The sequence below is a fragment of the Eretmochelys imbricata genome, chromosome 2 (genome assembly GCF_965152235.1).
Source record: "Eretmochelys imbricata isolate rEreImb1 chromosome 2, rEreImb1.hap1, whole genome shotgun sequence".
Classification (NCBI taxonomy): domain Eukaryota; kingdom Metazoa; phylum Chordata; order Testudines; family Cheloniidae; genus Eretmochelys; species Eretmochelys imbricata.
In genome coordinates this window covers 88,962,428-88,988,787 of record NC_135573.1, presented here as the reverse complement: position 1 = coordinate 88,988,787, position 26,360 = coordinate 88,962,428, and the positions used below count along the sequence as shown (strand labels likewise).

At 41.4% G+C, this 26,360-nt stretch overlaps 1 protein-coding gene across 1 annotated transcript in view; it reads right to left on the bottom strand.

Moving 5' to 3' along the window:
* Nucleotides 1–420: 420 nt before the first annotated feature.
* Nucleotides 421–26,360, bottom strand: part of RAB31 (RAB31, member RAS oncogene family) — a 109,032-nt gene continuing 83,092 nt past the window's right edge. Inside the window, exons 4-7 of the mRNA XM_077809064.1 lie at nucleotides 15,279–15,350; nucleotides 13,899–14,005; nucleotides 9,592–9,701; nucleotides 421–609 (exon numbers count right to left, since the gene is read on the bottom strand). Coding sequence (XP_077665190.1) covers nucleotides 512–609; nucleotides 9,592–9,701; nucleotides 13,899–14,005; nucleotides 15,279–15,350 — 387 coding nt within the window. The 3' untranslated portion in view covers nucleotides 421–511. The remainder of the gene's footprint in view (nucleotides 610–9,591; nucleotides 9,702–13,898; nucleotides 14,006–15,278; nucleotides 15,351–26,360) is intronic.

The following is a 26,360-nucleotide window of genomic DNA, read 5'->3' as shown; positions in this document are numbered from 1 at the left end:
AACTTCAATCCATTTCTTGATGATGGTTGATCAATTCATCTGACAAAACTACAGCTTGAGAAAAGTCACAGAAAAGGAGCCTGGCTAAAAGCAAAGGCAGAGAAGTATGCAGCCCAAAGTTCAGGTTTTAAATCGTGTGCACTATATTCCTCTAAAGATTAATTTAAAACACATTGAGTCCACTCTCATGTAAGAGGAGAGATTTTACAGCAAATCTAACGTTTCTATGTAAAAAGCCATTTTATTTAAAAAAATTAACAGTCATTGGTTTAAACAGAGAATTGGAGTAATTTGACTCAGGAATTTTGGCAGGATTCTAGGGAGGATTTTCCATTTTTGCAAAATCCTTTCTGCTTATGATCCTTGCATTTTTATTGGCACACAGTATTGAAACGATTGCTTTCAAGGCAAGGTGCCATGCCTCTGAGGTTGTGAAGCCCTTTGCTCAATGAATAAGCAAATGGCATTTTATTTTATTTTTTTCAAGTAAATCAAAACAAGCCATGTTGGGTCAGCAGCACCGTCTAGTTGTCTGTGTAGTCTGCTTTCCAAGTTTGATTGCTCCATTGTTGCCATTTTCATGAGAGTCCAAGGGTGGAATTTGTCGACCTAAAATATATAAAGAAAATACTGAATTAAATACTCTGCTGTAGAAAAACACACAGAGATATTAGTAAATAATTGCTTAGTTTGCAATTTAACTATTTAAGTCAGATTTGAATGTGAAACAACTGTTTTCCATGTAGTTTCTACCTTATTTCTTTAGTTTATATCTTGGTATGTAAAAGGAGGCTTTGTCCCATTTTAAAAAATATATACTGATTGTCAATTGGGGACATTTAGAACATAAGAACAGCCATACTGGGTCAGACCAAAGGTCCATCTAGCCCAGTATCTTGTCTTCTGACAGTGGCCAACGCCAGGTGCCCTGGGGGAATGAACAGAACAGGTAATCATCAAGTGAGCCATGCTGTCGCCCATTCCCAGCTTCTGGCAAACAGAGGCTAGGGACACCATCCCTACCCATCCTGGCTCATAGCCACTGATGGACCTATCCTCCATGAATTTATCTAGTTCTTATTTGAACCCTGTTATAGTCTTGGCCTTCGCAACATCCTCTGGCAACGAGTTCCACAGGTTGACTGTGGGTTGTGTGAAAAAATACTTCCTTTTGTTTGTTTTAAACCTGCTGCCTATTAATTTCATTTGGTGGCCCCTAGTTCTTGTGTTATGAGGAGTAGTAAACAACACTTCCTTATTTACTTTCTCTACACCAGTCATGATTTCATAGACCTCTATCATATCCCCCCTTAGTCATCTCTTTTCCAAGCTGAAAAGTCCCAGTCTTTTAAATCTCTCCTCATACGACAGCCATTCCATACCCCTAATCATTTTTGTTGCCCTTTTCTGAACCTTTTCCAAGTCCAATATATCTTTTTTGAGATGGGGTGACTACATCTGCATGCAGTATTCAAGGTGTGGGCGTACCATGGATATATATAGAGGCAAGCACTTGTAACACTATAATTGTTATACATTTACTTCAATGAGGAAAGATATTTTATTAAGAACTTGTAAGACTATTAAAAGGCACAGGTTCTGTTATCTCTCCCACTTGAACAAAAATAGTTCTAGTTTAGCAAGAGTTTAAATCATCTACGTTTTCAATGCATACGTTTATTGTACCCCAGAGCTCTCCAAAGCACAAAAGCATTGTAAACAAGCAAACATGAACAATAAATGGAAAGGTGAAACAAAACCATTCTTTTAATAGAATCCCTCCCTCTGTTTCTTGGTCCCCTCAGCTCCACAGCAGATGATTTTGCTTGTCTAATAAGCCCAGGTTCTTGATTCTTATTTAAACGTATTTGAATTTAACAACAACAACAAAAGTTTCAGTCCTAACTGGGGTTCTAATGCATGGCAAGGGCCTGCTGCTTTAAGTCTCTTCCTGTATGCCTCTTCAATTCTGCTGTGACTTCTGTTTCTCGGCGAGCTGCATACAGGTGACACGGAATATGCCCATTAACTATGTTGCAACTAACAAGCCTGGTCATTCAATGCAGGCATATCAGGAGTGACTCGTGTGAAAACTAGGGTCTAGAATTAGGAAAAGTAAGAACCTGCTGGCTCTCATGGCAGCAGGTAAGAATGTTACATGAATGAGTTTGGCTAGTGTATGGTGGCACTGAGGATGGTATTCTAGGTGTTATAAAAAGAAGAGCTTAATATTTGAGAAAGGCTTCCCAAGAGGGCGATAACAACATTTTGGAAACATGGAGAAAAACAACTGCACTGAGCTCATGATGTTTCTAAAGTATTTGAACTTGGTTCCAGTTGACCCTGGAGCCCTGCCAGTTTTTCTGGGAGCCTAATACAGTTAAGAATGTTGGAATGTGTAAACTTAATTTCCATAATATACCATTAAGCAAATGTTTTCTCAAGGTTTGGATCTTTGAACAACAAGTTTGAAGAGGAGAGTGTAGAGGTGGAAGTTCATTTAGAGACTGTTTCAGAAATCCACTGTAAACACTTTACTATGTTGGTTCTATCTATTTTTCAGCCTGAGCTGCACAGTACTAGTGAGTTTAAACCTGTGAGTATCCTGAACTATCACACCCAATAAGAAGCCATTGGAGGAGAACGTTGCAGGCTGACCAAAGTTAGCAATTATTTTGTCCAGTTCAGAATAGGACACAATACTCCAAGCTGGAATTGCCTTTATTTTATTATTGGTTTTTCATATCAATATAAAATACAATAACAATTAGAAATAATACAAAAAATAAATACCTACACATGCTGCGATTGGTGCTGTCATAAATTAAAGTGCAACAAGTAGAGTAAGTTTATGGAGAATCTATGTTGTTGTTGTTGTTCTGTTAATTCAATAAAAGGCAACAAAGTTTCAAACTCCTTTTCAGTCTTGTGGTTTTGATATTTTTTTGGTATGCAAGTTTTCCCATCATCATTATTGCCAAGATTTTGTTAAATCCAGATGATACTGTGGAACTAAATATTTTTAATCTTATCAAGAAACTTGTCTCTGCTCAAGGGACTCCTAGGATCTGAGTGAGTTATCACGAGTAACAACGGTGAAGTCAATTGAGTTACACTAGTGTAAAATTCAATGTATTGAGATAGAATCAATCTCACAATGTGAGAAATAAACTGAGGTCAGTCTCTTCTAGTATTCAGAGTATGGAGCAAGGGTTAATCAGAGAAAACATCTCTCCATTACAAAGTAGATGAGCTGGAGAATATGATTAGAGCCTGAAATCTGTTTGGCAGACTTTAGAAAGAAAATAAGATACTTGGGCTCATAGCATTGTCTATTTCAGGACTCTTTAATTGGTAATCTCATAGCAGACGCAGTAACACATAATGAATGTTTTAGAGAGCTGACAAAAAGATCCAGATGATTAGTAGGGGAAAGATGAGCCCTAACTGCAAATCCAAGTCAGTGGTGACCACAAGTTTTAACTATATGAAAGATATTTGGTGGTCTCCGTTCATTTCTTAATAGACATAGTGTCCATATCACAAAACCCCAATTGGATCTAGTTTGGATACTAAGCAGGATCAGCAGAGAAATCAAGAACTGAATTGGTTTACAGAATAAATTACTCTCTCATCTGTTTAGGTTGCCCCTCCAGAACAGGGGTGAAGCACATTACATGTGTTGGGAAGCCTAAATTGATGCCATCTATGTTATAGATGTTCTGTAGATAATGTTAAGAGAGCTATATTCTGGACTAGCAATCTAGTAACACTAGTCTCATGGACAAATGCATTCACTGAAACAGTTTTTAAAAATGACTAATTACCATCAAACCAGAACTGCCCTGCTTGGTCATTTCTGTTCACAATATACCATCAGAAGAGATGGAACTGTTCTGTTCCTTAAACAGAAATATCAATCCAGACCACAGACCTCATCTCCTCTCCAAGTATTGTAGAGAAGAATATATATTACCATGATGTAACCAGTTGGCTGGACCAAATAGATATAATGCTTTAGAAGTCCAGATGAAACAAACAGGTTCACAGAGAAGAAGAAATATAAATGCATTTGTCCAAGAACTCTTGAATTGGAACTGGAGAAATCTGGAACTTTTGTATGCTTCTACTGGAGTGATCCAATCAACCTTAAGTTTTCTGTAGTTTGCATCACTTCTGTTTCCAAGTGCTCTGCTTTAAAAGTAGGTTTTGTCATTTTAATTACTGGAATATTTGATTAGCGTTTAGAGAATTTTTTATATGTGGAGAAGTAGTACACATAAAAAAGCCTTCAGACAAACAGCTTTATTTCATTTTTTATTTTATACACTCAGGCTGTTTTATAAACATGCACTTCTAGACACAGATGCCTGAGTCTTGAGATCCTCAAGTGGGCATGGCTTGGTGCATGAAAAACTGAGGCAACCAAAGGTAGTTCAGGAGCAGGAATGTTAGCATAGTTAAGCCTCTATCATGTAACTCCTCAGTTTGGCAAAGGGGGAGCATCAAATCAACTCTATTCCGTTCTCAAGTGTGCTGGAATTGGGCTGGAGCTGCCCAGAATGACAGTCCAGGGTATACTCCAAAATCTGACAACATTCTGACTTCTACTCCTGAACTAGAGACTAACAGGGTAAAAAGCCAGAATTCTGGGAGCTTAAGTTCAGAGGCTGTCAATGTAAGGGTGCAAGAGGCAAGAGATGGGGAAATTAGGGGCTGGGAGGGGGCAAAGTGAAATGGTGTAGAAAGAAAAGAAATACAGTAGAACCTCAGAGTTATGAACACCTCGGGAATGGAGGTTGTTCGTAACTCCGAAATGTTTGTAACTCTGAACAAAATGTTATAGTAGTTATTTCAAAAGATTACATCAGAACACTGACGTAACACAGCTTTGAAACTTTACTATGCAGAAGAAAAATGCTGCTTTCTGTTTATTTTTGTAGTAGTTTACATTTAACACAGTACCGTACGGTGTGTGCTTTTTTTTTTCGGCCTTTTTTTGTCTCTGCTGCTGCCTGATTGCGTACTTCCGCTTCCAAATGAGCTGTGCGGTTGACTGGCCTGTTCCTAACTCTGAGGTTCTAGTGTGTAGGGCAGGGAGCAAGAGGGAGAGAACAAGGACTGGGGGACAACAAAAGGGCCAGGAACACAGAGAAAGGGTCCCCTTTGGAGGGAGCAGCTGCATGAGTAAAATCAGTTCCCAAAGATGCTCTGTAGACCTAATAAAGCTCCCTTTTGAATCTGATACTCAGTTGTAAACAGTATTGTGCCAATGTTACCAAAATAATAATACATGTACGTTTTTAAAAATACTAAAACACAGAAATTTAAGAATGAGGCTGTCCAGAGAATTATCCAAGGTTCTGCTCTTGCAAAATAAGCCCAATAATTAGCTTCAAGTATAAACCCCTGGGTATTTGTAATAAGATTATAGATTGTAACATGGGACTGTGCAAGACTCTGTCTGTGGAAGGCTGAAAGTTCCTTACAGTTCAATTTAAGGAAAAAAGGTTTACATCCTTGCAAAGACACGAGTACAATAGCTATTACTTCACACAACCCATGTGTTAAACATAGGCCCTAAAATTATGGATTTTCATCACAGCCTTGGATATAAGCTGTTACAGTTCTTTTACACGGAACAAAATACTAAATATTTTTTTGTTCATACCTGTTTTAGTTCTTCTGTTGCGGTCTATTGAGTTTCCTGTTCCTACTGTATTTTTGGAAATTCATAGGGTTTGGGTTTTTATTAAGTTACTGAGCATTCCTCACTCCTGATTTGTGCGGCCTCTACTCTAGCTTTGTGTCTTTGTACATAGCTGGTTTAATTAACATAAATGTGTGCATGCTTTTTTGTGGGAGTTTTTACAGCTCACCTCCCTTGTACCTTCTTTACAGAAACACTATGGTTTGAACGGTTTGTTCTGTTTAATAACGCTTTTTGGTGAGTAATTTCCCCAGCACATGGTGCAGGAAAATGGGTTGTGCACTGAAAATGTGCAGAGACAGGCAGAATTATCCCAGCTAGGCTGCAGAATAGATATGAAACTGCTGTTGCAGGTTACGGCTACATGACTGCTGTGCAGGGCTCAAGTGGGGCCAGAATGCTTTGGAAGGCTGTTCCAGCACTTCTTAATGGCATTGCAATACTTCTGATTGCACTTCCAATACTTTCTGACACTTCGTCTTTTAGGACTGGAGCACTGGTGCTGTGGCCCACCTCAATGGGGAAGTTTAGAAATTGAACCTCTGCGGTAGCAGGCACAATAACTAAAGTCATCACCTTAAATAGCAAGTCTGCACTGGAGCCAGGTACCAAGCACAGCTCCATGGGAGGGAGTAAGGACCCCATGCATAGGTTCATTGTATTCCCCCATTTAGCTGAAACACACAAGTTCAATAAGGACAACCATGGGAGGAAGAAATAGGCAAAAAGAGGGGTCATAAAACATGTGGGCAACGGCCAGGTTCTGGGGAGCCAGAACTAGTAGTCAGAGCCAGAGCCCACAGTCCTGAGACAGGAATTGAAAAGGTAAGGATACCTAGAGGTCAGAGGCAGGAGACAAACTGGAGATCAGAACCACAAGTCTTGGAATAAAAGTCAGGGTAGGTTGGGATGCCAGACAGTCAGAGGCAGGAGCCACACTGGACACGAGGAACCACAAATCAGATGCCAGGAAATCAAGGCACAGGAGCAGGGTGGAGCCCAATTGTTCAAACAGCTTCCTGCTGCTGGCTTATGTAGGACCAGTGGACCAATCAGCCACTCTGGGCCACCACCAATTGGACCTCAGGGGCAGAACCTCACACTGGGGCTAGACTTCATGGGTCCCAGATAAGCCCTTAACAGCAGGCTGCCAGGTGGAGGGTTGGAGTGTAGTTGTTCCTATGAACCCTGGGTTTGAGACCTGTAGGCCATGACAATATTTGTTTTATCCAGCTGTTTTAGTATGTTATTTATGGCAATATACCATCTTTTGCTGTGTTCACATATATATGCGCTATCGATTCCACATTCATATACTAAACACCTACAAACTTTCTCCTTTCTCTCTTCTGAGTTCTGGTAAGGTCACAAGTATGCCCACTGAGACAATCTTTCCATGTATCCAAAAGATTATCTAGGATCTTTAATGCATATGCTTGGAAACTAGTAGATGTTAATTTCAGTTTAACTGATTTTCTACATCAAATATAGCTGTTATTAGGGGGTTGTCATTGCTACCCATTGTAGCATTACCTATCAAAGGGATAAACTAATTATTAATGATTAAATTATGCAACAGGTGAGAGTTTTTGTATTAGTACATTCACACCTACTGATAACAGGTTATATTGGACATAGACAATCAAGCAAACTAAACTGGGTCTGAGACTGGTTCTCCAAACCAGATGAATTACAAGATCTGTAACCTTCTGAAAGGTATAACAGGCAAAAATCATTGTACTGGGAATTTCAGTTCTCATCAGTTAACATTTTCAGACACATCCTGTTCAAGTGAAATAATTGGTCAATAGCTTCTCCGGCAATGTTTAGTGGATGGTGTGATTTGCGAGGAGCAAAGAAACATAGCACACATCTATTTATCCTATACTCAGATTGAGAGAAAAAAGGAAGCAGTCATAAGGCAACAGAGAGAGATGAGGTGGGGTGGAATATGTTTTATATCCTGTTTTTATTCAGGGGCTGATGACACTGGAATTCTTGGAATGAAAAATGAGTATGGGATGTTCTCCTTTCCTTTCTAGCAATATTAATTTCTTCCCCTTTAACAATCCTGGGGAGAAAACTTGTGCTGGATCCAATGAAAATGACTATTTCTACTTATCCTAGTCACCCAGAAATATGCCTCCACATAAAAACCCCAACAAAATGACAATTAGGTCTGGTCTACACTGCGGGGGTAGGGGTAGGGATCAATCTAAGTTACACAACTTCAGCTACGTGAATAATGTAGCTGAAGTCGATGTACTTAGATGTACTCACCACGGTGTCTTCACTGCAGTGAGTCGATAGCTGACGCTCCCCCGTCGAGTCCGCCTGTGCCTCTCACTCCGGTGGAGTACCGGAGTTGACCGGAGAGTGCTCGGCGGTCGATTTATCGCATCTAGCCTAGATGTGATAAATTGACACCCCCCACTCCACCCGCTGGATCCATCGCTGCCTGTTGATCTAGCGGGTAACGTAGACAAGCCCTTAGATCAACAGTTACCTGCCCTACAGCAGTTTATGCATGGATACAGGTTAGGATTTAGATACACTGAAAGAGCTATGTGGGAGATGCTTATATAGCACCTACCCAAGTTATGTCCTATTCTAGTCTAGTCAAAGTTATTGTTAGTTGTGACACATGGCTAGAAAGGGCTAAACATCCTGCAGAATAAATTACTCAAATTCAACCCTTAAAGACATGTGGGGAGATAACGTTTGTGTTTTTGTGTATTTACATATATATGGGCAGTGGTCAACAATGTAATCAACAGTTCCTGTCTATGCTGTATTCTGATCATTCAAAGATCAAAAGAACATCCTAGCATTTAAATTAAGTGTAAGCATGGTATATTTCTGTATTCATCTCTCTTTGAAAAGGAAGCAAATCATCAGTGAATGGTGGAGGAACAGGCAATTGTCTTATGTTATTTCGTATAGCTACGTACTGGTGATAGACTGCCTGATGGATAAATTGCCTTATGTTAATCTTTGTGAATAACTAACAATGATGCTTAGGAAATAAGGGCCTATTTTTCCCCAAGGGACTCCAACTTGTCAAAGAAGACCAGAAATTGTATAGAAGATCCTTGGGTCCTGATCCTTTTAATCTCAGATCTGCTTAAGCTTCATCAGGGGAAGTTTGAGTCACAAGATGAGATTCCACTTAAGCTGGTACACCCTGGATATCATATTGGACATTGGACTATAACCTATGAACTAAATTCTAAAGGAACTCTTTGCAACTGCAAAGCTCACCATCTCTGCTATGTACCTAAACCTCAAGGACTGAACTCATGTCTGTATGTATATTGATCTTTTAACCATACTCTCTCCCTTTTCTTTTTTAATAAATGTTAGTTTAGTTAATAAGAATTGGCTGTAGTCTGTATTTGGGTGGGATCTGGAATATTCATTAACCTGGGAGGTAATGTGTCTGATCCTTTGGCATTGGTAGAACCTTTTCTTTTATATGACGAAATAAATTTTTCAGAAATCATCATATTTGACTTGGGTACCTGAATGGAGGCCTGAGACTGGGTTACTTTAAGGGAACTGTGTTGTTGGTTTCTGGACAAACAGTGAGGTAATAAAGAAGCTGTTTTTATTCTGTCTTGATAAATTTAAGTATTGAAAACATCCACCATTTTTGGGGATTATCTGTGCCATTCTTTACAGTTCACCCTAACTAAGTGACTTCAGTTGGCCCCCACTGGGACCCCAGTCACATTAGTTCTATATTTTCATAAGCAGTGGACACACTACTGCCTCAGGTGTTTTCCTCTTCATGGAGAAAGACATTTTTGCATGAATATATGGACGATCATTTTCAAAAGGACTCCAAACAACATCAACAAGAAACTTGTAAATGTACTTACTGATGCCTTGAAAGAGTTCCTCAATGTTAATAGCATTCTTTGCACTGGTTTCAACAACAATTGCACCTATAGATTCTGCATATTCTTTGGCATCCTTCATAGGTACCTCCCTAAAAAAAGTTTTTGAAAGCAAACAAATTAGTGTCTATTTATTAAAAAAAACAAACATCATTCTGAAAGACATCTTAATTCACATTGTTCCTAGTTTCAGCTGCACAAGTTTGGATCTTCTCCTGGTGCTGACATTCCTTGCTTCTCAAATGATAAATATTTAAGAGTCCACTGAAGTCCATGTGAATTTTGCCATGTAATTTAGTATAAGCAGACCCAAGATGTAAAAGCACATTAAATCTTTTGCAAAATATTTCACAACATAGGGCTTGATTCCCTGAGATGTGGTGATGTAGTCTCAAAATCGTAATCCTTTGTTTCCTTCCACATTTTTGTATGAATTTTTGAATGCGACAGCATAACATTATTGATAGTCGTAACATTTATCACCTCCCTAGGCGTGGCTACTGTCAGGGTTCCTCCCTCAGGACTGCGCAGCACACACCCTAATTCTTCTGTCTCTCAAAAAGCTACTTTTCTTATATTCAGGTGGGATTATTAGCCAGCTGCCTATGTCACAGAATAATCAATTTAACCTTTTCTCACCAAAACCTGCTAACAGGATGGGGGTGTTTCAGGCAAATAGTGCCAGCCTATTACAATAATATATATTGCAGAAATTTAAAACTTCTTCTCACAAAGCATAAAAAAAATCTTAAACACAGCCTAGATAGAAATGATTTAACATGTTTTGATTCTATAAAAAACATACTTTTGGTGGTGGTGGTTTCTATCTAGTTGTTCACATTCAAATATCAAGATATCAATCTGAATCGTTGATAAGGATTTTGGGGACTGGTGCCAAGACCAAGTTTTGAAGACTAATAGACTTTAAGGTCAGAAGGGACCATCATGATCATCTAGTCTGACCTCCTGCACATGGCACGCCACCGAACCTCACCCACCCACAGAAAAGAAATGATCTTTAACTGCTGTCCATCCTTTTTTCCCTCCCAATTGACAAAAATGCATGAGAAGAGTTGCATAAAACATTAGAGAAAGCGCATCCAGCTCTGAAGATTCAGCCCACAAACAGGATTGTCCAAAGTGAACACACAAACAGGATGGTTTTTGGCTATTGTAAATGAAGTTGGATTGAAAGGATCACATGTTTAGCTGTTTATAAGTGGCAGCAGATTGTGGTTGATTTTAACAGAAGCATGCAAGCCACTTGTTTCCATACTGGAAACAAGAATCTTAGGGCCAGATTCTCCAGTCCACAAAGGTTAGTTTGTGCCACATAAATGGTGCAAAGAGGCTTTAAAATAGCTGGTGACAGCCAGTGGAGAATTCCCCTTGTGCAAGGAACTCTCCACTTGTGGAAAGCAGGTGGATACAGCTCTGCCTTCTCCTATGCCAGCTCCCCCAGCCATGGTGTAAGGGGAGAGGGCATGGAGGAGAGGATGCTCCACTATGCTTGATCCTACATCGACATAAGGTCTGTCAGTTGCTTCTTTCTACAATGATAATCTGGGTGTCAGTATTGCAATGACTTTACTTTGTCCAAAATATGAGAGTTTGTTCCTCAAGCAATTTATTCTAAGCGAAGAGGTTAATAAACATAAACTAAGTGGGAGCAAGAGCCAAGAGATGAGCAGAGACTTAGAAAGGAGTTGAGAAGGTTTGGACTTAGGAGCCCTGGAAAGAGAATACCTGTTTTGAAAGATGTTGACTAAATTGTTTGCAGTTAAAAAAACCTCAGCATATACAGTTTAAAGCTTCTAAAAATATTTATTTAAATAGAAAATGTTTTCTATGGACAGCGTAAAGGGCCTGAATGTAAAGCTTGGGATTTCCTGACCTGGCATTTGGAGTACTCCAGAGAACCAAAATTTCAGAAGGTATCTCAATTTTTAGAGAGGAAAACCCAGTATCAGTGGAAGGTTATGGCATTTGGTATCTATATTACCCCAAAAATTTAACAGTGGTTTTGTCACTGGTGGGCAAAGTAGCTTATTTATTTAAATAACATTCTGATCTGAGCTCTTTCAACAGAGATTCTGTGATTGTGTCCAGGTTATTATCCATCAATCAGAGGGTAGAAATTCCAATATAAAATATTTTTAAAAAACAAATTCACTCTAAATTCTAAAGCCAATAACAAAATTGTAAAGATTTTAATAAAAATCTCCATTCTCAAAGACAATATTCCCTGGAAGCCAGAGGGAGGGAATTTATTTCAGCGAAGTGCCAAGAACTGTTGATGGCCACATAATAATAATACAAAGAATAACCACATGTCTTTTGGATGTCTTGATTCTAGGTTGGCAGCTAGCACCTATATATTAGAGATCTGTAAAAAAGAAATAAAACAAAACAAACCACCACCACAGAAGGGTAACGTGGTCATTGTTAGAAGTACCAGAGGAAACTATATTAGCCCTTTGCTAGTGGAAGTCATATCTGTTCCTCTATTTTTCCCCAGTCATTTCTTCCCGTATTAGCGCCTGTGGTAATGGAGGCAGATGAATCAAGATGAGGAACTTTGTTCAGCCTGTCCTCTTTTGCCTCCATTCACATTTGCCATAACAATGGCTGATAGACTCTAGTGTCTGGCAGACCATTTCTGGCAAAGTAACTGGTAAAAATTCCATAAAGATAAACAGAGCTGCCAAAAGTCATGTAGAAATAGCAGGTTGCTCATGTGTGCCCTCATTAGTTACATTATATTTTTTAAATCCCCTTGCACACAAGTATTTGTATTTTCTATTCAGTGGAATTAATGCGATAGGTTGATACATATATTTTACCTTAAGCCATTTCTAATGAAGTAAACCTTAAGACTAAAACACGAAAGACTAAAACCCCACCCCCCACAGCGTTTACCTAGAGCGGCTCCGGCCCGGCGCCCTCCCTGCTCTGCCCCCACGCCGCACCAGGAAGCGGCTGGGACCTGGGGGGGTGGAGGGGGGCACAGGGGTCTGTGTGTTGCCCTGGCTGCTCCTCTAGGTACCTCCCCCGAAGCTCCCATTGGCCGCAGTTCCCCATTCCCGGTCAATGGGAGCTTCAGGGGAGGTATCTGGAGGCGCGGCCAGGGCAACACACAGACCCCCGTGCCCCACCCCACCCCCAGGTCCCAGCTGCTTCCCGGAGCAGCGTGGGGGCAGGGCAGGCCCCCAAACTCCTCCTGCAGCTGAACCCCCTGCCCTGAGCCCCCTGCCGCACCCCACACCCCTCCTGCACCCCAAACCCCTTCCCTGAGCCCCCTGCCGCACCCCACACCCCTCCTGCACCCTGACCTCTGCCCTGAGCCCCCTGCCACACCCGGCACCCTGACCCCCTGCCCTGTGCCCCCGGCTACACCCCACACCCCTCCTGCACCCCAACCCCCTGCCCTGAGTCCCCTGATGCACCCTGCACCCCTCCTACACCCCCTGGGGGCAGGGAGAGGGCAGAGTTGGGGTGGGGCCTCATGGAAGGGGTGGAGTGGGGGCGAGGCAGCTGGTGGGGGGGTGGTCAGTGGTGTGGCCCTCGGGCCAATGTACTAGTCCTCACATGGCCCTCGTGGTCATTTGTTTGAGACCCCGCTCTAAGGAGAGTCCTTCTCCTCACATCTAGGACATAAGTCCGTTATTTGAGGATAGTAAGAGCCCTTATGTTCTTGCAAATGTATTTTCTGCAATAAGGCTATCATCCTGCATCTGGCATTAACCCTTCATTTGATTAAAACACAGAATTTCTCGCACTCCGGTGTTAATCAAGCACTTTTGAGCTATGCATGCTGAAATATACATTGGAACTAGTTATAGTACAACAGAATGAAAAGTCCCATATTGTATCCATCAGTGTAATGTGCCAGAGCCCGCAGCAGCATGCACAGAAACAACATCTGACATCCTGCAATTCTGGTCAAAGCAGTGGAAGTGCAGCAAAAAAGGGAGTTCAGAGTAAAATATTTTGGAGGATGTGATGCTGCTGTTAGTCGGGACCTGATCCTGAATAACTGAAATCAAAGATATTGATTTCAATGGGGGCCTCCACCATGAGTAGCAGTAGGGTTTTGGTTGGATGTATTCCTGGAGGTTTCATCACATGACATAATCTTTAATTAAAGATTAATCTCTTAATTCCTGGAGCCTCCAGGATAATCCTGGAGGGTTGGCAACCCTAACTACAGATGACGATACAAACATGGTTGATGAGGGCGGAAAGCAGTGCATACTAAACAGCATTCTAATACCAAATAGATACATTACCTGAGATCAGAAAGATCACATTTGTTTCCAGCGATGGCCATGACAATATTTTCAGGACCATGTTCTTTTAATTCTTTTACCCATTTCTTCAAAGTATGAAATGAATCCTAAACCGAATACATAAAGAAACATCTAGCAGGATCTCCTTGATTGACAGACACAGTCATTTTTTTGAAGTTACAGGAAGGGCACACAGAAAGCCCTCATGTGACAATGATTTCCAGGGCTCTCATTAAAAGGCATGATTGATGTTACTGAACCTCAGACTTAGTTCTCAACTGCATTAATCCATCAAGCCAAATTTTCTCCTCAGAAATGCATGTGTAGCTTCTGCTGAGATCAATGGAAGTTGTGCATGAACCTCTGAGGGAAGAGTATGGCCTAGCATTTGGGAAATAAGGTACATCCCACAATACTATGCAATACTTGAATATTAACCTTACAGAGAATGAAAGTTGCTGCACATTCTGAATAAGGATGACTCAGGACTAAGTTCCACCTTCACAAGGTCTACAGACTTTCTGACCAACTATGAGTCATTTCAGTTAAAAATTACAACCTATGGTACTGCTATGCAGCCATGACCAGTGTCAGCTAGGGTTGCCAAATTTGGTTGGACATATTCCTGGAGGTCTTATCATATGACATAATCATTAATTAAAGATTAATCTTTAATTCCTGGAGACTCAAGGACAATCTTGGAGGGTTGGCAACCCTAATGCAGCAATGGGTCATTACACTAATGCACTGGTGAACAGAGCCAGGCCTTCAGTGCTGAAAGTAAATCATGCAATTGGCAGGAGAGAAGAAACAGATAAGTAAAATATTGCAACCATTCATCCACTAATGCTTATTCTATAACTCAGCTTCCATCATCTGGGATTTCTTTTAAAATCAAAATTTTATTCTTTGAATTTTAAGAGCAGCAATTTCTCATTAGGGCAGGGCAAGGATCTGCAGCTGGATGACATGTGAACAGGGCTACTTTATCAGCTGAAAATACACTTCCATTTCAATTAATAATGTTGAGCCAAAGATTATTTCATTGCTTTGTTTCAAAGTAAAGCAACCCTAGAAGAATTCAGCTCTCAGACTGCAAATGCAAGCTTGTAGCCACATTTTTAAAAGATTAATTTCCAGTTTATAAAATAGTTGATGTTTTTTAGTAGTAGAAATTAGATATGGGAAAAATCCAGTAGGTCATCTTGTCCATCTCAAAGAGGCAAATTCAGAATTTTCCCCTGCAGTATAATTTCCGGAGTTTTGTTTAGTCCATTTTTAAATGACTCAGGGAATGGCGCTTCCACCACAGCTTTGCCAATACATTAAGTCATTAACCAAACTATATATTATATAGGAATTGCAAACAGAAAGCTTTACCTGTTTTGTGATATCATATACTATAACAGCTGCTGCTGATCCTCGGTAGTACATTGGTGCCAAGGAATGAAACTGTTAAAAGACCAACAAAACATCATAAATCAATTAAAGTTTTGCATGGTGCCAGGTCACAAAGACATGCCATGATTGCATCATATTCTTTCATCAGAGAGAGAGTGAGCTTCTTGAACGTTTGCCCAGTTTTAGTTTCAATCAGACCTCTAAAAAGGGCTGTTCTTTATTCTGTTGGACTCATACAATTAGCACATTGAGTTCTACATATTTTTCTTGCCGTGTTTTGGGTTCTTTTGGTTTTTTTGTTTTTTGAAGCATAGTACATGATCGGTGTGAAAAAGGCTTTGGGGAGAAATTCAAGAACATAAGAACAGCCATACTGGGTCAGACCAATGGTCTGTCTAGTTCAGTATTCTCTCTTCCAACAGTGGCCAATGCCAGGTGCTCCACAGAAAATGAACAGAACAGGCAATCATTGAGTGATCCATCCCTGTCGTCCACTTCCAGCCTCTGGCAATCAGAAGCTGGGGACACACAGAGCATGGGGTTGCATCCCTGACCATCTTGGCGAACAGCCACTGATGGACCTATTCTCCAGGAACTTATCTAGTCCTTTTTTAGACCCAGTTATACTTTTGGCCTTCTCAACATCCTCAGTAATGAGTTCTACAGGTTAATTGTTCATTGTGTGAAGTACTTCCTTTTGTTTGTTTTAAACCTGCTGCCTATTAATTTTATTTGGTGACCCTGGTTCTTGTGTTATGAGAAAGAGTAAACAAAACTCCCTTATTCACTTTCTCCACCCCATTCACAATTTTATAGACCTCTATCATATTACCTCGTAGTCATCTCTTTTCTAAAATGACAAATCCCAGTCTTTTTAATCTCTCCTCATATGGAAGCTATTCTATACCCCTAATCATTTTTGATGTCCTTCTCTGTACCTTTTCCAATTCCAATATATCTTTTTTGAGATGAGATGACCAGAACTGCAAGCAGTATTCCAGGTGTGAGTGTACCATGGTATTATGATATTTTCTGTCTTATTATCTATCCCTTTCCTAATGGTTCCTAACATTCTGTTAGATTTTTTGACTCTTGCTACACATATAGCAGATGTTTTCAGAGAACTATTCACAACGACTCCAAGATCTTTCTTGTGTGGCGACTGCTAATTTAGATCCCATTATTTGGTATGTATAGTTGGGATTATGTTTTCCACTGTGCATTTATCAACATTTAATTTCATCTGCCATTTTGTTGGCCACTCACCCAGTTTTGTGAGACCTCTTTGTAACTCTTCGCAGTCTGCTTTGGACTTAACTATCTTGAGTAATTTTGTATTGTCTGCAAACTTTGCCACCTCACTCTTTACCCCCTTTTCCAAATCATTTATGAGTATGTTGAACAGCACTGGTCCCAGTACAGATATTGGGGGGACACCACTATTTGCCTCTCTCCATTGTGAAAACTGACCATTTCTTCCTACCCTTTGTTTTCTTTCTTTTAACCAGTTACTGATCCATGAGAGGATCTTCTCTCTTATCCCATGACTGTTTACTTTGTTTAAGAGCCTTTGGTGAGGGACTTTGTCAAAGACTTTCTGAAAGTCCAAGTATTCTATATCCACTGGATCACCCTTTTCCACAAGTTTGTTGACCCCCTCAAAGGGATGATTTCCCTTTACAAAAGCCATATTGACTCTTCCCCCAACAAATTGTGTTCATTTATGTGTCATGATTACTCTGTTCTTTACCACAGTTTCAACCAATTTGCCTGGTGTTGAAGTTAGGCTTACAAGCCTGTAATTGCCAGGATCACCGTTGGAGCCTTTTTTTTTAAAATGGTGTCACATTAGCTATTATTCTCTAGTCATCTGGTACAGAAGCTGATTTAAATAATTAGTTACATACCACACTTACAGGTTTCAGAGTAACAGCCGTGTTAGTCTGTATTCGCAAAAAGAAAAGGAGTACTTGTGGCACCTTAGAGACTAACCAATTTATTTGAGCATGAGCTTTCGTGAGCTACAGCTCACTTCATCAGATGCATACCGTGGAAACTGCAGCAGACTTTATATATACACAGAGAATATGAAACAATACCTCCTCCCACCCCACTGTTCTGCTGGTAATAGCTTATCTAAAGTAATCGTCAGGTTAGGCCATTTCCAGCACAAATCCAGGTTTTCTCACCCTCCACCCCACCACACAAATTCACTCTCCTGCTGGTGATAGCCCATCCAAAGTGACAACTCTTTACACAATGTGCATGATAATGAAGTTAGGCCATTTCCTGCACAAATCCAGGTTCTCTCACTCCCTCACCCCCCTCCAACAACCCACCCCCATACACACACAGACTCACTCTCCTGCTGGTAATAGCTCGTCCAAACTGACCACTCTCCAAGTTTAAATCCAAGTTAAACCAGAACATCTTGGGGGGGGGGTAGGAAAAAACAAGAGGAAATAGGCTACCTTGCATAATGACTTAGCCACTCCCAGTCTCTATTTAAGCCTAAATTAATAGTATCCAATTTGCAAATGAATTCCAATTCAGCAGTTTCTCGCTGGAGTCTGGATTTGAAGTTTTTTTGTTTTAAGATAGCGACCTTCATGTCTGTGATTGCGTGACCAGAGAGATTGAAGTGTTCTCCGACTGGTTTATGAATGTTATAATTCTTGACATCTGATTTGTGTCCATTTATTCTTTTACGTAGAGACTGTCCAGTTTGACCAATGTACATGGCAGAGGGGCATTGCTGGCACATGATGGCATAAATCACATTGGTGGATGTGCAGGTGAACGAGCCTCTGATAGTGTGGCTGATGTTATTAGGCCCTGTGATGGTGTCCCCTGAATAGATATGTGGGCACAATTGGCAACGGGCTTTGTTGCAAGGATAAGTTCCTGGGTTAGTGGTTCTGTTGTGTGGTATGTGGTTGTTGGTGAGTATTTGCTTCAGGTTGCGGGGCTGTCTGTAGGCAAGGACTGGCCTGTCTCCCAAGATTTGTGAGAGTGTTGGGTCATCCTTTAGGATAGGTTGTAGATCCTTAATAATGCGTTGGAGGGGTTTTAGTTGGGGGCTGAAGGTGACGGCTAGTGGCGTTCTGTTATTTTCTTTGTTAGGCCTGTCCTGTAGTAGGTAACTTCTGGGAACTCTTCTGGCTCTATCAATCTGTTTCTTTACTTCCGCAGGTGGGTATTGTAGTTGTAAGAAAGCTTGACAGAGATCTTGTAGGTGTTTGTCTCTGTCTGAGGGGTTGGAGCAAATGCGGTTGTATCGCAGAGCTTGGCTGTAGACGATGGATCGTGTGGTGTGGTCAGGGTGAAAGCTGGAGGCATGCAGGTAGGAATAGCGGTCAGTAGGTTTCCGGTATAGGGTGGTGTTTATGTGACCATTGTTTATTAGCACTGTAGTGTCCAGGAAGTGGATCTCTTGTGTGGACTGGACCAGGCTGAGGTTGATGGTGGGATGGAAATTGTTGAAATCATGGTGGAATTCCTCAAGGGCTTCTTTTCCATGGGTCCAGATGATGAAGATGTCATCAATATAGCGCAAGTAGAGTAGGGGCTTTAGGGGACGAGAGCTGAGGAAGCGTTGTTCTAAATCAGCCATAAAAATGTTGGCATACTGTGGGGCCATGCGGGTACCCATAGCAGTGCCGCTGATCTGAAGGTATACATTGTCCCCAAATGTGAAATAGTTATGGGTAAGGACAAAGTCACAAAGTTCAGCCACCAGGTTAGCCGTGACATTATCGGGGATAGTGTTCCTGACGGCTCAAAGAAACTGCGGAATCACCTGATCAACATTCTCTACAGCAAACAGGGAAAGATTAAGAATGAGCTCTCAAAAATGGATACTCTCATAAAAAACCAACCTTCCACACAAACTTCCTCGTGGCTGGATTTTACTAAAACTAGACAAGCCATTTACAACACACACTTTGCGTCTCTACAAAAGAAAAAGGACACTAAACTTTCTAAACTACTACATGCTACAAGGGGCCACAGCAATGGTTCCCTCAACCCACCTAGCAATATTGTTAACCTATCCAACTATACTCTCAGCCCAGCAGAAGCAGCTGTTCTATCTCGGGGCCTCTCCTTCTGCCCCTCCACCCCCATGAACATGATACAGTTCTGTGGTGACCTAGAATCCTATTTTCGACGTCTCCGACTCAAGGAATATTTCCAAAATACCTCTGAACAACATACTAATCCACACAGGTCTCCCTACCAACACTACAGAAAGAAGGATTCTAGGTGGACTCCTCCTGAAGGTCGAAACAGCAGACTGGACTTCTACATAGAGTGCTTCCGCCGACGTGCACGGGCTGAAATTGTGGAAAAGCAGCATCACTTGCCCCATAACCTCAGCCATGCGGAACGCAATGCCATCCACAGCCTCAGAAACAACTCTGACATCATAATCAAAAAGGCTGACAAAGGAGGTGCTGTTGTCATCATGAATAGGTCGGAATATGAACAAGAGGCTGCTCGGCAGCTCTCCAACACGAGTTTCTACAAGCCATTACCCTATGATCCCACTGAGAGTTACCAAAAGCAACTACAGCATATGCTCAAGAAACTTCCTGAAAAAGCACAAGATCAAATCCGCACAGACACACCCCTGGAACCCCGACCTGGGATATTCTATCTACTACCCAAGATCCATAAACCTGGAACTCCTGGGCGCCCCATCATTTCAGGCATTGGCACCCTGACAGCAGGATTGTCTGGCTATGTAGACTCCCTCCTCAGGCCCTACGCTACCAGCACTCCCAGCTACCTTCGAGACACCACTGACTTCCTGAGGAAACTTCAATCCATCGGTGATCTTCCTGATAACACCATCCTGGCCACTATGGATGTAGAAGCCCTCTACACCAACATTCCACACAAAGATGGACTACAAGCCGTCAGGAACACTATCCCCGATAATGTCACGGCTAACCTGGTGGCTGAACTTTGTGACTTTGTCCTTACCCATAACTATTTCACATTTGGGGACAATGTATACCTTCAGATCAGCGGCACTGCTATGGGTACCCGCATGGCCCCACAGTATGCCAACATTTTTATGGCTGATTTAGAACAACGCTTCCTCAGCTCTCGTCCCCTAAAGCCCCTACTCTACTTGCGCTATATTGATGACATCTTCATCATCTGGACCCATGGAAAAGAAGCCCTTGAGGAATTCCACCATGATTTCAACAATTTCCATCCCACCATCAACCTCAGCCTGGTCCAGTCCACATGAGATCCACTTCCTGGACACTACAGTGCTAATAAACAATGGTCACATAAACACCACCCTATACCGGAAACCTACTGACCGCTATTCCTACCTGCATGCCTCCAGCTTTCACCCTGACCACACCACACGATCCATCGTCTACAGCCAAGCTCTGCGATACAACCGCATTTGCTCCAACCCCTCAGACAGAGACAAACACCTACAAGATCTCTGTCAAGCTTTCTTACAACTACAATACCCACCTGCGGAAGTAAAGAAACAGACTGATAGAGCCAGAAGAGTTCCCAGAAGTTACCTACTACAGGACAGGCCTAACAAAGAAAATAACAGAACGCCACTAGCCATCACCTTCAGCCCCCAACTAAAACCCCTCCAACGCATTATTAAGGATCTACAACCTATCCTAAAGGATGACCCAACACTCTCACAAATCTTGGGAGACAGGCCAGTCCTTGCCTACAGACAGCCCCGCAACCTGAAGCAAATACTCACCAACAACCACATACCACACAACAGAACCACTAACCCAGGAACTTATCCTTGCAACAAAGCCCGTTGCCAATTGTGCCCACATATCTATTCAGGGGACACCATCACAGGGCCTAATAACATCAGCCACACTATCAGAGGCTCGTTCACCTGCACATCCACCAATGTGATTTATGCCATCATGTGCCAGCAATGCCCCTCTGCCATGTACATTGGTCAAACTGGACAGTCTCTACGTAAAAGAATAAATGGACACAAATCAGATGTCAAGAATTATAACATTCATAAATCAGTCGGAGAACACTTCAATCTCTCTGGTCACGCAATCACAGACATGAAGGTCGCTATCTTAAAACAAAAAAACTTCAAATCCAGACTCCAGCGAGAAACTGCTGAATTGGAATTCATTTGCAAATTGGATACTATTAATTTAGGCTTAAATAGAGACTGGGAGTGGCTAAGTCATTATGCAAGGTAGCCTATTTCCTCTTGTTTTTTCCTACCCCCCCCCCCCCAGATGTTCTGGTTTAACTTGGATTAAAACTTGGAGAGTGGTCAGTTTGGACGAGCTATTACCAGCAGGAGAGTGAGTCTGTGTGTGTATGGGGGTGGGTTGTTGGAGGGGGGTGAGGGAGTGAGAGAACCTGGATTTGTGCAGGAGATGGCCTAACTTCATTATCATGCACATTGTGTAAAGAGTTGTCACTTTGGATGGGCTATCACCAGCAGGAGAGTGAATTTGTGTGGTGGGGTGGAGGGTGAGAAAACCTGGATTTGTGCTGGAAATGGCCTAACCTGACGATTACTTTAGATAAGCTATTACCAGCAGAACAGTGGGGTGGGAGGAGGTATTGTTTCATATTCTCTGTGTATATATAAAGTCTGCTGCAGTTTCCACGGTATGCATCTGATGAAGTGAGCTGTAGCTCACGAAAGCTCATGCTCAAATAAATTGGTTAGTCTCTAAGGTGCCACAAGTACTCCTTTTCTTTATACCACACTTAGTAGTTCTGCAAATTCATATTTGAGTTCCTTCAGAACTCTTGGGTGAATACCATCTGGTCTTGATGACTTATTACTGTTTAATTTACCAATTTATTCCAAAACTTCCTCTTGATACCTTAATCTGGGAAAGTTCCTGAGATTTGTCACCTAAAAAGAATGGTACAGGTGTGGAAATCTCCCTCAGTCCTCTACAGCGAAGACTGAGGCAAATAATTCATTTAGCTTCTCTGCAATAGCCTTATCTTTGAGTGCTCCATTAGCACCTCGATCATCCAGTGGCCCCAGTGATTGTTTGGCAGGCTTCCTGCTTCTGCTGTACTTAAAACATTTGTGGCTTTGAACCTTTGTCTAATTACTTTTCAAATTCTTTTTTGGCCTTCCTAATTATACTTTTACACTTGACTAGTTTATGCTCCTTTCTATTTTCCTCAGTAGGATTTAACTTCCAATTTGTAAAGGACCTTTTTGCCTCTAACCCATCTTTTTTTGGTCCTCTTACTCTGTCTGTTAATTTGGGGTATACATTTAATTTGAGCCTCTATTATGTCGTTTTTTAAAAGTTTCCATGCGGACTTCAGTGATTATACCTTTTAATTTCCATTTATCTAGCTTCCTCATTTTTGTGTAGATCCCCTCCCTAAAGTTCAGTGCTATTGTGGTGGGCTTCTTTGGTGTCTCTTCCCCCCATCCCCCAAGAATGTTAAATTTAATTAAATTACGGTTTAATTTAGACTTAAATGGAGTATAGGATTTATACTGGCAGTTCACAAAGGTGTGAATTCAAGTTATGGCCAACAGCATTCAACCCTGGAACTAAGCATGAATAAAAAACATTTACAAGTCATTCCTATAAAAACAATAAATCAAAATGTATAGTTTATCATAAAATTGTAAATAGCTGACATACAGTCATCTTGCACTGCATCTATATTTAGAAGATACAAGTTCTTTTAAATTTAATTTCTTTTCACTACAGCTTTAATTTCAAGGAACAGCTTTTTTAAAAGAAAGGATAAAAATGATTACTATAAAATGGCTGTACAAAAACAGCTACACTTTTATTTGGTTACAAGAGTAAACACAACATAGCTGGTTTAGAATTTAAACTTATGCTAGTACAGAGAAAGGAAGCCTTTTTGCTTATTCACCGAAGACTGATTCTTATATATAACTAAAATAATCTTCCTTGAAAAATTTGTTCAGTCTTTTTAATCTCATTGTAGCCACAAAATAATGTATTATTTATTTATCCAGCATCATCTTGCAAATTACTGCTTGTTCACTCTCCCAGGTGAGTAATTTTTTTGACATACAAGTAAGGCACATCTTTATGATCAACATGCATCATGGTCAAGGGCAGACAAGCCAATTTTGTGCCTTGACTGGAAAATTTGCAAGGTTAATATAATACAAAAGTGTTGTTACGGGGCAAGACCAGATGGCTATAGAAAAGTAGTGGGAGATTGATATATAAGCTCCAAGCTAAACAAATCCCTGGTACCAGGATAAGTTAAATGGCAGCTGCTCCAGGTCAATTAAGACACCTGGGGCCAATTAAGCACTTTCCAGAAGGCAGGGAGAATGCTAGGGGACACCTGAAGCCAATCAGGTACTGTCTGAAACTAGTTAAAAGCCTCCCAACCAGTCAGGTGGGGGTGGATGTTAGGAGCTGTGGGAGGAAGCTGTGCTGTTGGAGAGACTGAGCAGTACACACCATATCAGGCGCAAGGAATGAGGCCCTGAGGTAAGGGTGAAGTGGAACTTGAGGAAGTAGGGGCTGCTGTGGGGAAGTAGCCCAGGGAATAGTACGTGTCATATTTCTAAAAGGTCAGAGCTACCATAGCTGATACTATTAGGGTCCCTGGGCTGGAGCCTGGAGTAGAGGGTGGGCCCGAGCTTCCCCCATTGCCCACCAACCGATTAATCACTGAGACTGGGAGACAACAGAGACTGTGCAAGGGAGGATAGCTTCTCCTCCACCTCCCTTGCGGGCTTATGATGAAAATGGCTCAGTAGACTGTGACCCTTGTCTCTAGAGAGAGAAGGGTTACTTGGAGGGTTACAGTGAGCCTCTGAGGCTAGCAAAATCTGCCAGGAAATGTGGGACCCACGGAGACAAGGACAGAGTTTTGTTGCAGTGTATATAACACTTTAAAAACACACAAGAGGACAAGAAGGTCTGATCTTTCCAGTTTCCTATGTCTTGTATCATTTACACTTCTAAAAAACTGAGTAGAGAGGAAGTATTGTCCAGTGGTTCAGGCACAGGCCCAGACTGTGAAAGAGCTAGGTTCAATTCCCATGACTTCCAGTGTGGCTTTTGTTAACTCACTTTGTCTGTGCCTCAGCTTCCCATCTGTAAAATGGGGATAAGAACAGGGATAAGAGCACTTTCCTACCTCACAGGGGTGTTGTGAGGATAAATAAGTTAAAGATTGCAAAGTGCTTTGAGATCTATTGATGAAAAGCACTATATAAGAAAAAGGTACTATTAGTAGGATAGATCTGGTTGGGAATTTTTTGATGAAATGTTTTTTCAAACACCAATTTGTCCCAACCAAATCTTTTTGCAGGAACATACTGGTTTTCATACAAAGGTTTCTCAGGTTCAGCATAACCTTTCTTGGGGGGTGGAAAGAGAGATGGAGAGAGAAATCCTAAAATAGTCAATAGTCCAGTGGCTTAGGCACTCTTCTGGTTTTCACACATTCCAGGGGAGTATCCTAACCACTGTGCTATTGGCTATTTTGGGGTTGGTGGGGCTTAGATTTTCATTTTTTAAAAAAATTGGTGAAAAAAAAGCCTCAAAAGGTCTCCATTTCATTTAGATGCAGAACAAAAACAAATTGTGAATTTTTTCACAAATGGAACTTGTTTTCCAGCCAGCCCTAGCTCAGAGTTGAAGTAAAATTTTGATTTGGTCAGATTTTATATTCTCTTTGCAAAGTTGTAACCAACTAAACCACGTTCAAGACAGTGGAGGATCAGGCCCAAATTCTGTGCCCAAAGATTTTCCAATCTGATACAACATACTCTCATCTTCCCTCCAGACACCTGTAACAGATGAGGGGGGCTGTCTGATCTTCTACAGATTGGATTTGTTTTCATGTTTAATTCAGTATCTCCCCTCCACAATTTTCATTTTCTTGACACTGCTGCAGAATTTCCAGTCTGTTTTTTCCCATGAAAAAACACTAGAGCATCTCAGAAACTAGGGGGGCCTTGTTGCAGAATGCAGGTCCAACCTGACAGAGAATACACAAGGCCTTGTTGGTCTGAACCCTTGTAGAAACTCTACATGTCTATATACATGCTGATTCATTTTTATCTAGACAACAAAATATGCCTAAGCTTGGAAACAGTTCTTGGCTAGTAATCAATACACTAATTCCAGAAGCCAGGTAGTTAATCTCAAATGCTTAGCATTCCAGAAAATTAGCCCAGGAGACACAGTGGGAACCCGGATCATCATCGTCTTTCGTAAGTGTCACAAGTCAGTATCTAGGTTGTTCCGCCATCTAACTGCTACATCATCAGAGGTAGCAAGGTGTTGCCGTCCACCCTCCTATCTTCTAATTGTGCACTCCTCCACCACATGTTTGACCGTCTGCATTGTTGCCTCATGGTCACATTGTGGGGAAAAAAAGGATGAGCTAAATTTCTGCACTGTAGCAGCTACTGTGGCCATGCCAGTCAGCAGCCCATTAAGCCTAATCCAGGAGGATATGTTTACTGTCTTTCAATCCCTGGGTGAGCGGCATGAAGTGAAATAAAAGCAGATAAAATGCAGAACACAGGCTCAAGTTCTAAAAGACAATAAGCCCAAAGAGCTGTCCTCCAATGAGACCCCTTTCAATGCAGACGCTAGCACTGGGGCCAGTTCTCAAGATCCTGCATTTTAATATTGAGGGATATTGGTGATGAAAAGGGATATCCTCATCCATCTAGCTATAAACTTTGAAGCAAATGAAATCTTGCTTCAGGAGATACACTCCACCACCAACATGCATCTTTCAGTTCCTGGCTCATGGCTCATCCCCATCACAACCAGTATGGGATGGCAGTTTATGTTAGAGAAGGGCTGGCCGCTCTCACCATATTGACATCTGGTCCGAACGGCATTGTAAAATAGAATGCTATAAAAGGTGAATGAGCTTACACTGATTAATGGCCATAAGCCTCCGTCAGTTAACTGGTCAACCCCCATGCTGCCCACCTTTCCAGGTCCTTTGACCTATTATGACAACTTCAATTCCTGCCATGTCAACTGGGGATACTCTGACAACAACTCAGATGGACAGTCTGATGGA